Source organism: Pristiophorus japonicus, chromosome 10 (genome assembly GCF_044704955.1).
Source record: "Pristiophorus japonicus isolate sPriJap1 chromosome 10, sPriJap1.hap1, whole genome shotgun sequence".
Lineage (NCBI taxonomy): Eukaryota > Metazoa > Chordata > Chondrichthyes > Pristiophoridae > Pristiophorus > Pristiophorus japonicus.
In genome coordinates this window covers 87,651,603-87,665,478 of record NC_091986.1, presented here as the reverse complement: position 1 = coordinate 87,665,478, position 13,876 = coordinate 87,651,603, and the positions used below count along the sequence as shown (strand labels likewise).

The 13,876-nt window shown below is 48.2% G+C and overlaps 1 protein-coding gene across 1 annotated transcript in view; it reads left to right on the top strand.

Moving 5' to 3' along the window:
• Positions 1-13,876, top strand: part of LOC139275018 (protein diaphanous homolog 3-like) — a 1,005,387-nt gene that overhangs the window by 812,226 nt on the left and 179,285 nt on the right. Inside the window, 1 exon segment of the mRNA XM_070891880.1 lies at positions 95-230. Within this exon segment, the coding sequence (XP_070747981.1) occupies positions 95-230 (136 nt within the window).

Sequence of the window (13,876 nt, the reverse complement as noted above, 5' to 3'; positions counted from 1 at the left end):
TCACAAAGAATGTTATCCTCATTTTTGTTCACAATTTCATCTTTGGCACATTTAGAAGTAATTCATCTTTTAATCTTCTTTCTTTTTACTAAAGCAAGCCGTCAAAGAAAACATGAAACGGCGAGAGGCAGAAGAAAAACTGAGACGTGTCAAATTAGCCAAAGAGAAGGCCGAGAAAGAAAAGCAGGAAAAGCAGCAAAAGAAAAAGTATCTTCTCGAGAAGAATTCAGGTAACAAACACAAACCCATTCAACCATTAAAGAGAACAGGAAAAGAAAATAAGTATTTAATCTTTCTAGGCTGTCATCAAGTTGTTTGCTATCGAGTGCACTATATATCACAATGTGCTGATCATCAAAAAAAAAGATTGAATTCACCCTAGTTGTAGATTGATTGCATTTTCATGGGATTCTATTAATAAGTCAAAAAAATTCTACTTTATTTAGTTTGCTCAACCATGTAATGCACATCTGATATGGCAATGTTAAATAGCCTTTTCTCATGCAATTTCAGGCTTTGTAAATTGGAGGCACCTGTTGAGAATGTTGTGCTCGATGTAAATGACCGATCAGGAATATTTCCAAAGCGCTGTTTGCTTTGATTCTAACTAACTCAACCTAAGCAGCCACAAATAGTATTTTGACTGCAGTAAAAGTCAAATCATTTGACCATTTGTCAATATTGCCATAGAATTATTAAAAGCAAACATTCTTGTAATTCCATGTTTATGATTAGATGCTCTACTTACAACCAATCCGATGTTGTTGATTGGGGACTGTAACACGTTACAGTTCAGAGCTTGGTCTTGATGTTGACCAAATCTTTGAATCCAAATCCTCATTACAGTTCATTCCGTTTTATAGTTTTCTCTTACCCCAGCTACATGACAATCAGCATGTCTCTGCATTACATGGTTATAACAACTCGATACAAATAAAAGCCAATAAGAAACCTATCAATCACTCTGTCAACAAACTGAATGCTCCTCTGCCACTAACTAGCTCCCTTTCCGTTGAGCTAAAAAGATCAGTATATTTCCTTATTTCTGTAAGCATATTTCACATTTCTTTCCTGTTGCATTTGATTGTTGTTTGACCATGTGAATCTGTTCTTATCTTTGATTCTGTATCCTCCCAATGCCACGTGGTCCTCTCATCCAACATAAACTTTAATCAAAACAATGATATTTTCACAGATATTTTTCTTCTGCAGGACAAACTGATGTGCTAGGAACATAGGCCCCAAGTTTCGACATGATTTGCTCCTGATTTTTAGGAGCAACTGGTGTAGAACGGAGTATCTTAGAAATCGGAATTCTCGCCATTTAGTTTGCTCCAGTTCGAGTCAGTTAGAACAGTTTCACTTTGGAACAGAATTTTTTTTTCAAAAGGGGGCGTGTCCGGCCACTTACGCCTGTTTTCAAAGTTTCGTCAGTGAAAACATACTCCAAACTAACTTTAGAATGGAGTAAGTGAAGATTTTTGTACGCTCGAAAAAACCTTGTCTACACTTTAGAAAATCAGGCGTAGGTTACAAATCAGGCTACAAATCAGGCGTAGGGAATGGGAGGGGGGGGGGTTTAAAGGAAAGTTTACAAACATTAAACGCTTCAGTTTTACAAATAAAGAGCCATCGTCAATAATAAATGATAAAAACATCAATAAATCAACCAATAAATCAATCCAAAAAAATTAATAAGAAATAATTTTTTTTTAAATCAATAAATAAAACATTTTCTACTTACCGACTGCAGCACCGGGAGCCCTCCAACAGCGTGCTGGGATGCCCCCCGCGCGCGCCCCCCCACCCCCCCTGTCAGTGTCTCGATCTCTTGTCTGTCTGTCTGTGTGTGTCTCTCACTCTGTCTGTCAGTGTCTGTGTTTCTGACAGCGAGGGGAGGGGGATAGAGGGAGAGAGGGGGGGAGCAGAGGGAGGGAAGGGGGAGGGATGGGGGAGAAGGGGGAGGGGGGAGAAGGGAAGGGGGAGGAGAAGCGGGGTGAGTGGGGGGGAGGAGGAGAAGAGGGGGAGGTGGAGAAGGGGGTGGAGGGGGAGGGGGGGAAAGGAGATTGGGGGAGGAAGGAGATTGCGGGGGGGGGAAGGAGATGGGGTGGGGGGGAAGGAGAAGGGGGAGGGAGGCTGAACGGGCCCGAGACTTCGGGCAGGGCCCGTCCCCAGCACCAGATTTACAGGTAGGTGGCGTCGGGTCGGGGGGAGCGCAGGTCGGGGGGGTGGTGGGAGGGAGGTCGGTTCGGTTCGGGTCGGGGAGAGGGAGCTCAGGTCGGGTCCAGTCGGGTCGGTGTCGGGTCCGGTCCGGAGGCAGGAAGCGCGGGGGGGGAGGGGGAGCGGGAGTCGGGTCGGGTCCAGTCCGGGGGTTCGGGTCGGGTCGGGTCCGGGTGGGGGGGGGGGAGGGGAGCGGGAGTCGGGTCGGTGTCGGGGTCTGGTCCGGTCCGGGGGGGGAAAGGGAAGCGGGTGTCGAGTCAGGTCGGGAGGAAGCAGGAGCTGGCCGTGGGAGGAGCCTTATGCACGCAGCCCCAGTGAGGACATTGGGCCAGGGCTAGGGGCTGCGTGCTTTGGCCCCTCCCACACAGTTTTGGGCGCCTGGAGCTACTGCACATGCGCGCCCACTGTAGCGCGCATGTGCAGAGATCCCGGCACTGTTTTCAGCGCAGGGACCTAGCTCCGCCCCTTCCAGCTCCTGCTGCGCTGTGCCGAGCTGCAAACGACCTGCAGGGAGCTGGAGAATCTGGAAGTTTTTTTTAAGCGCACTTTGTGGCGTGAAAAATGGGCGTCCAGGTCGGGACTGCGCCGTTCTAGGCGCAGCTCGAAACTTGGGCCCATAGAAACAGGGGTAGGCCATTCAGCCCCTCGTGCCTGTTCTGCCATCCAATTAGATCATTGGTTTCTGTATCTTAACTTTATCTACTCGCCTTGGTTCCGTAACCCTTAATACCCTTGCCCAACAAAAATCTGTCAAATCTCAGTTTTGACATTTTCAATTGACCTAGCCTCAACAGTTTTTTAGAGGAATGAGTTCCAGATTTCCACTACCCTTTGTGTGAAGAAGTGCTTCTTGACATCACCCTTGAATGGCCTAGATCTAATTTTAAGGTTATTTTATGCTCTCTTGTTCTGAGGAAATAGTTTCTCTTGATTGACCCTATCACTTCCTTTAATCATCTTCAACACCTCAATTAGACCACCCCTTAATCTTTTATACTCATGGGACTACAAGCCGAGTGAATGCAAACTGACCTAATTTAATCCTATCGGCCTGGTATCATTCTGGTAAATTTGCACTGCACACCCTCTAAGACCAATATATTTTTCTTGAGGTGCAGTGCCCAGAACTGAATATGATATTCCAGATGGGGCCTAACCAGAGATATGGGCAACTATAACATAACTTCCACCCCTTTGTATTCCTGCCCCCTTGAGATAAAGGCCATTATTCCATCAGCTTTTTAAATTATTTTTGTACCTGTTCGCTAGCTTTTAGTGATTTCTGTATTTGGGCCCCTAAATCTGTCCACTCCTCCACACTTTCCTACATCGAACTCCATCTGCCACAGTTTTGCCCACTCACTGAATCCATCAATAAGAACATAAGAAATACGAGCAGCAGTGTAGGCCATTTGGCCCCTCGAGCCTGCTCCGCCATTCAATAAGACCATGGCTGATCTGATCATGGACTCAGCTCCACTTCCCTGCCCGCTCCCCATAATCCTTCACTCACTTATCGTTCAAAAATCTGTCTATCTCCGCCTTATATATTCTATGACCCAGCCTCCACAGCTCTCTGGGGCAGAGAATTCCATAGATATACAACCCTCTGAGAGAAGAAATTTCTCATCTCAGTTTTAAATGGGCGGCCCTTTATTCTGAGACTATGTCCCCTAGGTTTAGTTTTCCCTATGAGTGGAAATATCCTCTCTGCATCCACCTTGTCGAACCCCCTCATTATCTTATAAGTTTCAATAAGATCACCTCTTATTCTTCTGAACGCCAATGTGTATAGGCCCAAACTACTCAACCTATCCTCATAAGTCAACCCCCTCATCTCCAGAATCAACCGAGTGAACCTTCTCTGAACAGCCTCCAATGCAAGTATATCCTTCCTTAAATACAGAGACCAAAACTGGACGCAGTACTCCAGGTGTGGCCTCACCAATGCCCTGTACAGTTGTAGCAGGACTTCTCTGCTTTTATACTCATCCCCCTTGCAATAAAGGCCAACATTACATTTGCCTTCCTGATTACTTGCTGTACCTGCATGCTAACTTTTTGTGTTTCATGCACAATGACCCCCAGGTTTCTCTGTACTGCAGCACTTTGCAATTTTTCTCCATTGAAAGTATAATTTGCTTTCCTATTATTTCTGCCAAAGTGGATAACCTCACATTTTCCCACATTATACTCCATCTGCCAAATTTTTGCCCACTCAGCCTGTCTATATCCCTTTGCAGATTTTTTGTATCCTCCTCACAATTTGCTTTCTCACCCATCTTTGTATCATCAGCAAACTTGGCCACATTACACTCGGTCTCTTCATCCAAATCATTAACATAGATTATAAATAGTTGAGGACCCAGCACCGATCCCTGTGGCACCCCACTAGTCACTGCTTGCCAACCGGAAAATAACTCTTTTATCCCGACTCTCTGTTTTTTGTTAGTTAGCCAGTCCTCTATCCATGCTAATATATTACCCCCAACCCTGTGAGCTTTTATCTTGTGCATTATCCTCTTATGTGGCATCTTATCGAATGCCTTCTGGAAATCCAAATACACCACATCCACTGGTTCCCCCTTATCCACCCTGCTCGTTACATCCTCAAAGAACTCCAGCAAATTTGTCAAACATGTTTTCCCTTTCATAAAGCCATGCTGACTCTGCTTGATTGAATGATACTTTTCCAAATGTCCTGCTACTGCTTCCTTAATAATGGACACCAGCATTTTCCCAACGACAGATGTTAGACTAAGTGGTCGATAGTTTCCTGCTTTTTGTCTGCCTCCTTTTTTAAATAGGTGCCTCCTTTTTTTATGTACCTTTGCAACTTTATGCTCCCATCTATACTATTTACAGTCACCTAACTCGGTGTCATTAGAAAACTTGGATTTTTAAAAAAAATTTTTATTCGTTCATGTGATGTGGACATTGTTGGCAAGGCCAGTATTTATTGCTGATCCCTAATTGCCCTTCAGAAGATTGTGGTGAGCCGCCACCTTGAACCACTGCAGTCCATGTAGTGAAGGTACTCCTACAGTGCTGTTAGGGAGGGAAATCCGGGATTTTGACCCAGCGACGATGAAGGAACGGTGATAAGTCAGGATGGTGTGTGACTTGGATGGGAATATGGAGTTGGTCGTGTTCCCATGCGCCTGCTGCTCCTAGGTGATAGAAGTCGCGGGTTTGGGAGGTGCTGCCGAAGAAGCCTTGGTGAGTTGTTGCAGTGCATCTTGTAGATGGTACACACTGCAGACACAGTACGTCGGAGATGGAGGGAATGTTTAAGGTGGTGAATGGGGTGCCAATCAAGTAGGCTGCTTTGTCCTGGATAGTGTCGAGCATCTTGAGTGTTGTTGGAGCTGCACTCATCCAGGTAAGTGGAGGGTATTGCATCACACACCTGACTTGTGCCTTGTAGATGGTGAAAATGCTTTGGGCAGTTAAGAGGTGAGACACTCGCTACGGAATACCCAGCCTCTGACCTGCTCTTGTTGCCACACTATTTATGTGGCCAGTCCAGTTAAGCTTCTAGTCAACGGTGACCGCCCCCAGGATGTTGACGGTGGGAGATTCGGCGATGGTAATGCAGGTAACCTACGAGTCTCCCACTGCTGTGCCCTCTGGTGGCACATCTTTAGATAGTACCAACAGTAGCCATGTAGGATACATGATATCACTCCCCCCTGAACCCTCAGTGCAAATCGCCTCTGCATTACATAGAAACATAGAAAATAGGTGCAGGAGTAGGCCATTCGGCCCTTCGAGCCTGCACCACCATTCAATAGGATCATGGCTGATCGTTCACCTCAGTACCCCTTTCCTGCTTTCTCTCCATAACCCCTTGATCCCCTTAGCCGTAAGGGCCATATCTAACTCCCTCTTTAATATATCTAACGAACTGGCATCAACAACTCTCTGCGGAAGAGAAATCCACAGGTTAACAATTCTCTGAGTGAAGAAGTTTCTCCTCATCTCGGTCCTAAATGGCATACCCTTTATCCTTAGACTGTGACCCCTAGTTCTGGACTCCCCCAACATTGGGAACATTCTTCCAGTGCTCTGAGCTTAGCTGTATGTGGGTTTTATCTGGTTGACCTCTGGCGGGCCAGCTCAACCTTGGCTGGATAGTTGGTGCAGTAGCATGCTGGTGGTTGCTGTTTGTGTGTGTGTGTTCCTGACCACTCCATTCTCCCCCCCCCCCCCCCACATTGGTGTGGCGGGGGCTCCTGACATTCATGTACAGGTAAGTGGGTTTTGCATCTTTTCTTCTGTGTGGTTCCGTGATGCGACAAGTGCGTTAGATGCCTTGTCGATACAGTGACTGGTGCGTGAGGACAAACTAGTTCCAGAGCTGCTGGGTGATGTCCCTGCGGTGTAGTGGCGGCTCAGTGCCTGATGCTGGCAGTGGGAAGCTAGTTGGCTCGCGTAGCCTGCTCTCGGGGCTGTTGCCGTGGTCCCTAGCGTCAGGCAGGTTCACAGATGTCTGTGACCCCCACCCTCCCTGTCCTTTCTTTACGCCCTGGGTCCTAGCTGCTCCCTGAGGAGCTGTCGCCTAGCAGTGCACAGGGAACTGCTGACTCGCTGGCCTGGGCAGTGTTTGGTTTGGGATCCTGGCTGGTGCTTGATTCCTCTGGGGGAACACTGGCGGGTGACTCTGCATCTAGGGGTATGGCCTTGATGCAGTCTGCTCCTTCAGGCTCGTGGCAGTTGGTGCCATCGGTTGCCTGAGAGATGGAGCCAACCCAGGGCATGGTACCGATACCGTTGCCGTTACCCTACTGAGGTCGCTTGCTTCGCAGATCTTGTGTTGGCTGCTTGTGGCCACACTTTGTGATGCATGACTCTGGTCCCCGAGATGCAGGCTATAGCATTGGGTAGCTCCCTGGACCTGTGTGCATCCGGTGGGTGTCTGCCCGCTGCATTGGCTGCGTGCAGTGGGAATCCTGCATTGCACCACTTTTCCTTACTTATGATGGACACTCTAGGGGTCTGATCACGATCGCGCGACTTTTCCTCGCTGGTTGCATATGCACAGTTCAGATCATCAATCACACATTGTACACAATCGCACGACTTTTCCTCGCTGGTTGCGTGTATACAATTCCGATTATCAGTTACACATTTTACATGGTCAGTTACACACTTGACATAATCCGTTACACCTTTAGTCTCTAACTTACAATTACTGTTACATTGCTTAAATATGTGGAACTGTCCCTTTAATTGTAGTGGGTTGCAGGACTCCTTTAAGAGAGGCTTGCTTGCTTTACCCCAATCTGCTTCTCCGTTTGGTGTCACGTGTTGCTCCATCAGCGCTGCACCTCGTGGTCTGGCAGCGGCCATCTTTGTCTTCAGCGCATCACCTCGTGGTTCGGGCGCCATCTTTCCTTCGTCCACGATGTCGACTGCGGTGATCCTCTTCTCCCCGGGTTCTGCCTCCGCATTTGGGAAGTTGCTTCTGGATCTGCTTTTCTCCCTCCGGAGTCGTGCCACTAGAGCCTGGAAGGTGCGTTCGGGTCGTCTCAGCTGGATCATCTCCACGTAGTCGTGCTGAGCGGTCTGTGCCTCGGTTGCCGTGCTGGTCAGCTCTCCGGTGCTGGGTCCACTCTCAGGTGAGAACTTGCTTTGCCTCTGAGCGCAGAGGGCTTCAATCGTTGGAGGGGTGCAGTCTTCCCACTTCCAATGGATCTTCTCCATTCACCTTCTGCCAAGCAGCGTTGGTCCTTCACCTGCAACAATCCACAGAGGTAACTTGTGCACTGCGCCATCATGGAACACCTTTACATTCACACTACCAATGACTGGGATGATTTCATTGGTGTAGGTGCGCAGCTTTGCCTGAACCGGGGCCAACTTGGGTCGTTCAGCCGGATTGTCCCATAGCCTCTCAAAGGCTCCTTGATTCATGACTGACTGGCTCGCCCCCGTATCCACTTACATGAAGACTGGACTTCCCTCTATCTCGACTTCCATCTTCAGCGGGGAACACTCGGTGGTGCAGGTAAACATGCTATGTACCTCCCCGTGGGACTGGGCTGCCTCTCTGTCTAACAATTCATAATCCACGCTGGATTCATGGCCATCTGCGGACTCCTCATCGACACAGTGAGTCCTATTTCTCTTACACATTCGCTGGAGGTGGCCCTTTGTGCTGCAGCCTTTGCAAACATAGTCTTTAAAACGGCACTGGTGAGCCCTGTGATTCCCTCCGCAACGCCAGCATGGTGCTACTCGATTAGCCCCCCTTGGCGGACTCTGAGTTAAGGGACTCGGGGGGCCTGTTCTCTCTTCCCTGAGAGGATTCGCGCTCTGCAGTCCAGCTTCTGAACGGCGCCACTCTGTGCACAGTACCTGCCGGGTTTGAGTCCTGAGGGTGAGACATTTGCCGAGAGCCGCAGGTCGAGGTCATGAATGACTGGCTCACAGAGATGGCCTTCTGCAGTGTGACTGTGGTATCCGCTGACAGTAGCTTGTGAAGAAGGCCCTCATGGCCAATTCCAATGACAAAAATGTCCCGCAACGCTTCGTTGACGTGGGTGCCGAACTCACACGGTGCCGCCAGCCTCCTGAGGTCTTCCGGACTTCGGGCTGTCGATGGGTATAGAACCGGTGTCTGGCTGTGAGGATGCTGTCCTTGGGCTTGAGTTGCTCCTGGATCAGGGTTACGAGCTCCTTGTACAACTTGGTCATTGTCTTCGCTGATGCCAGCAAGTCCCTGATGAGGCCATAGACGTTGGGCCCACAACTGGTTAGCAGGATAGCACGGTGCTTATCAGCCAGCGTGGCCGGGTCATCTCCTGCCAGGTCGTTTGCTGTGAAGAAGTGTTCTAGCCTCTCCACAAAGGCATCCCAACCATCACCATCGGCGAACTGCTGCAACGTACCAAGGGTAGCCATTTCTGGGTGAAAGTTCGTAATCTCGTCGCCAGTTGTTGTGTCCTTAGATGCTCTAACAATGACTCCACGAGGCAGTGTGTTGTACTTGAACTGTGCTGACCTTAGTCCTTTATTAGTTAACTCCAGAGTCAGGATCACATCTGGTGGCCTGTCTTCTATACTAGGCCAGGCACACCTGTACAGGTAACATACGAGTCTCCCACTGCTACGCCCTCTGGTGGCACACCTTGAGATAGTACCAATAATAGCCATGTAGGATACATGACAGTTACCATTATGCTACCGTTCCTGACTCTTACTGTATATATACTCTCTACTCCTTCATCGAACTCATTTATAAATATAGTCCATAGAACTATATTAGTGATTACAGTGCCCTGAAGCCTGGGAAAGAGTACGCAGTGGCACGTCTTCAATTACCTTTTCCATTGAGACACATTGGGATAGAAATTTGTATGCGTTTCACCCATTTTTTAGGCACAAACTTACAAACTTACAAATTTCGAGGTGTAACATCCTCCATGCCAGAAGTGTGGACAAAATGCAGCCGCTGTCATATTGGTCAAGGCGCTCTTTAGGCTTCACAGGCTGAGAGGAACGCTGGGCTCATTAAAATATTTAAATAAGGGTCCTGCACTTGTATTAAGACTGTGATAAAATAACAGGGAAGTTGTGCAGTTGATATGTATATGGACTTACAAAAACATTTGATAAAGTATCACATCATAGACACTAGCAAAATTGAAGCCCATGGGATTCAAGGGCCAGTGGCAACGTGGATATGAAATTGGTAAGGGACAGAAAGCAGAGAATAATGGTGAACAATTGTTTTTTAGACTGGAGGGAAATATACAGTGGTGTCCCCCAGGGATCAGTATTAAGACCACTGCTCTTTTTGGTGTATATTAATGACCTGGATTTGGGTATACTGGGCATAATTTCAAAGTTTGCAGATGACTCGAAACATAGTTAACAGTGAGGCGGAGAGTAGCAGACTTCAGGAGGACATAAGACAGACTGATAAAATAGACAGACAGAATTCAGATGAAATTCAACGCAGATAGATGATGCATTTTAGAAGGATGAATGAGGAGAGACAATATAAACTAAATGGTACAACTTTAAAGGGGGTGCAGGACCAAGAAACCTCAGGGTTTGTGTACAGAAATCTTTGATGCTGGCAGGACAAGTTGAGAAGGTTGTTAAAAAAGTGTATGGAATCCTTGGCTTTATATAATTCAAATTTGGTCCGTGGTCAGGGACAGGAGGATGTGACTACGAGTGAGGCAGGTATGGGAATCCAGAAAGTAGCATTGGAGGAGCCTCAGCCCTTGCTCTTGTCCAACAGATAGGAGGTTCTTACTCCCTGGATGAGAACAGGGACTGCAGGGAGGATGAGCAAACTGACTGCAGCACCATGGTACAGGGGGCCATTTAAGAGGGGGGAGTAAAAAGAAATGTTGTAGTGGTAGGAGACAGTATAGTTAAGGGGATAGATACTGTTCTCTGAGTCCCGAAGGCTGTGTTGCCTGCTTGGTGCCAAAGTTAAGGACATCTCCTCAGGGCTGGAGAGGAACTTGGAGTGGGAGGGGGAATATCCAGTTGTCTTGTTCCTTGTAGATATCAATGACAGAGAAACTTAGGAAATAGGTGCAGGAGTAGGCCATTTCGCCCTTCGAGCCCGCACTGCCATTCAATAAGATCATGGCTGATCATTCCCTCAGTACCCCTTTCCTGCTTTCTCTCCATACCCCTTGATCCCCTTAGCCGTAAGGGCCATATCTAACTCCCTCTTGAATATATCCAATGAACTGGCATCAACAACTCTCTGCAGTAGGGAATTCCACAGGTTAACAACTCTCTGAGTGAAGAAGTTTCTCCTCATCTCAGTCCTAAATAGCCTACCCCTTATCCTAAGACTCTGTCCCCTGGTTCTGGACTTGCCCAACATCGGGAACATTCTTCCCGCATCTAACCTGTCCAGTCCCGTCAGTTTCTATGAGATCTCTCATCCTTCTAAACTCCAGTGAATAAAGGCCCAGTTGATCCAGTCTCTCCTCATATGACAGCCCAGCCATCCCTGGAATCAGTCTGGTGAACCTTCGCTGCACTCCCTCAATAGCAAGAACATCCTTGCTCAGATTAGGAGACCAAAACTGAACACAATATTCCAGGTAAGGCCTCACTAAGGCCCTGTACAACTGCCATAGGTAGAACAAAGAAAGAGGTTCCTGCTGAGGTAGTATGAGCAGCTAGAGGCTAAATTCAGAAGCAGAACCACAAAGGTAATAATCTCTGGATTATTGCCTGAGCCAGGAGCAAATTGGCATTGGGTAAATAAGATCAGAGAGATGAACACGTGGCTCGAAGACTGGTGTGGGAGCAATGGATTTTGATTCCTGACGTACTGGTACCAGTACTACAGTAAGAGGGACCGAGACCGTGCCGGTTTTCAGATTTTTCCAGATTTCGGACGTCACTGTTGGCGCTCCTTGCCGCCTGCCGATTCTCGCCCCCCCCCGCCGATTCCCTCCGCTCCTCGCCGCCCGCGGCCCCCCCGCCGCTCCAGTTTTTACCGGTTTCCTCATTCCTCGCTGCCCGATGTCGCCATCTTGGCCGCCTCAAAAATGTCTGGTTTTCGGACAGCTGGATTTGAGACATTGTACCTGTAATTGGCAAAAGAGCTGGAGGTGAGACGAGGAGAAGTTGTTTTTACACAGCGTGTTATTATGATCTGGAATGTGCTGCCTGAAAGTATGGTGGCAGTGGATTAGTTGGTCCTCCACCAACCTGACCCCGCCACACAACACTGCCTCCCAGTCATCAAGATCCACGGCGCGGCCCTGGACAACGTGGACCACGTTCCATACCTCGGGAGCCTATTATCAGCAAGGGCAGGCATCACCGACGAGGTTCAACTCTGCCTCCAGTGCGCCAGCGCAGCCTTCGGCTGCCTGAGGAAGAGAGTGTTCAAAGATCAGGCCTTCAAATCTGCCAGCAAGCTCATGGTCTACAGGGCTGTAGTGATACCTGCCCTCCTGTATGGCTCAGAGATGTGGACCATATACAGTAGATACCTCAAATCACTGGAGAAATACCACGAACAATGTCTCCGCAAGATCCTGCAAATCCCCTGGGAGGACAGACGCACCAACGTTAGCGTCCTCAAGCAGGCCAACATCCCCAGCATCAAAGCACTGACCACATTCGACCAGCTTCATTGGGCGGGTCACATCGTTCGCATGCCTGACACAAGACTCCCAAAGCAAGCGCTCTACTCGGAACTCCTACACGGCAAACGAGCCCCAGGTGGGCAGAGGAAACATTTCAATGACACCCTCAAAGCCTCCTTGATAAAATGCAACATCCCCACCGACACCTGGGAGGCCAAAGACCGCCCTAAGTGAAGGAAAAGCATCCGGGAGGGTGCTGAGCACCTTGAGTCTCGTCGCCGAGAGCATGCAGAAAACAAGCGCAGGCAGCGGAAGGAGCATGCAACAAACCTATCCCACCCATCCTTTCCTTCAACGACTGTCTGTCGCACCTGTGACAGAAACTGTAATTCCCGTATTGGACTGTTCAGTCACCTAAGAACTCACTTTTAGAGTGGTGGTAATTCTTCCTCGATTTCGAGGGACTGCCTATGATGATGATGGCAGTAGATTCAATAATTACTTTCAAAAATGAATTGGAAATATACTTGAAGGGGTATACGGAAGACCTATACGGAAAGTGCAGGGGAGTGGGAGTAATTGGATATCTCTTTCAAAGGGATGGCACAGGCATGATGGGCTGGATGGCCTCCTTTTATGTTGTAAGATTCTATGATTCTAGGAGTATTAGGAAAGATGGGAATGTTGTGACAATTGAACATATAAAAAACAAAAGAACATAAGAATTAGGAACAGGAGTAGGCCATCTAGTCCCTCGAGCCTGCTCCGCCACTCAACAAGATCGTGGCTGATCTGGCCGTGGACTCAGCTCCACTTACCCGCCCGCTCCCCATAACCCTTAATTCCCTTATTGGTTAAAAATCTATCCATCTGTGATTTGAATACATTCAATGAGCTAGCCTCAACTGCTTCCTTGGGCAGAGAATTCCACAGATTCACAACCCTCTGGGAGAAGAAATTCCTTCTCAACTCGGTTTTAAATTGGCTCCCCCGTATTTTGAGGCTGTGCCCACTAGTTCGAGTCTCCCCGACCAGTGGAAACAACCTCTCTGCCTCTATCTTGTCTATCCCTTTCATTATTTTAAATGTTTCTATAAGATCACCCCTCATCCTTCTGAACTCCAACGAGTAAAGACCCAGTCTACTCAATCTATCATCATAAGGTAACCCCCTCTTCTCCGGAATCAGCCGAGTGAATCGTTTCTGTACCCCCTCCAAAGCTAGTATATCCTTCCTTAAGAAAGGTGACCAAAACTGCACGCAGTACTCCAGGTGCGGCCTCACCAATACCCTGTACAGTTGCAGCAGGACCTCCCTGCTTTTGTACTCCATCCCTCTGGCAATGAAGGCCAACATTCCATTCGCCTTCCTGATTACCTGCTGCACCTGCAAACTAACTTTTTGGGATTCATGTACAATGACCCCCAGGTCCCTCTGCACTGCAGCATGTTGTAATTTCTCCCCACTCAAATAATATTCCCTTTTACTGTTTTTTTTCTCCAAGGTGGATGACCTCACATTTTCCGACATTGTATTCCATCTGCAAAACCTTAGCCCATTCGCTTAACCTATCTAAA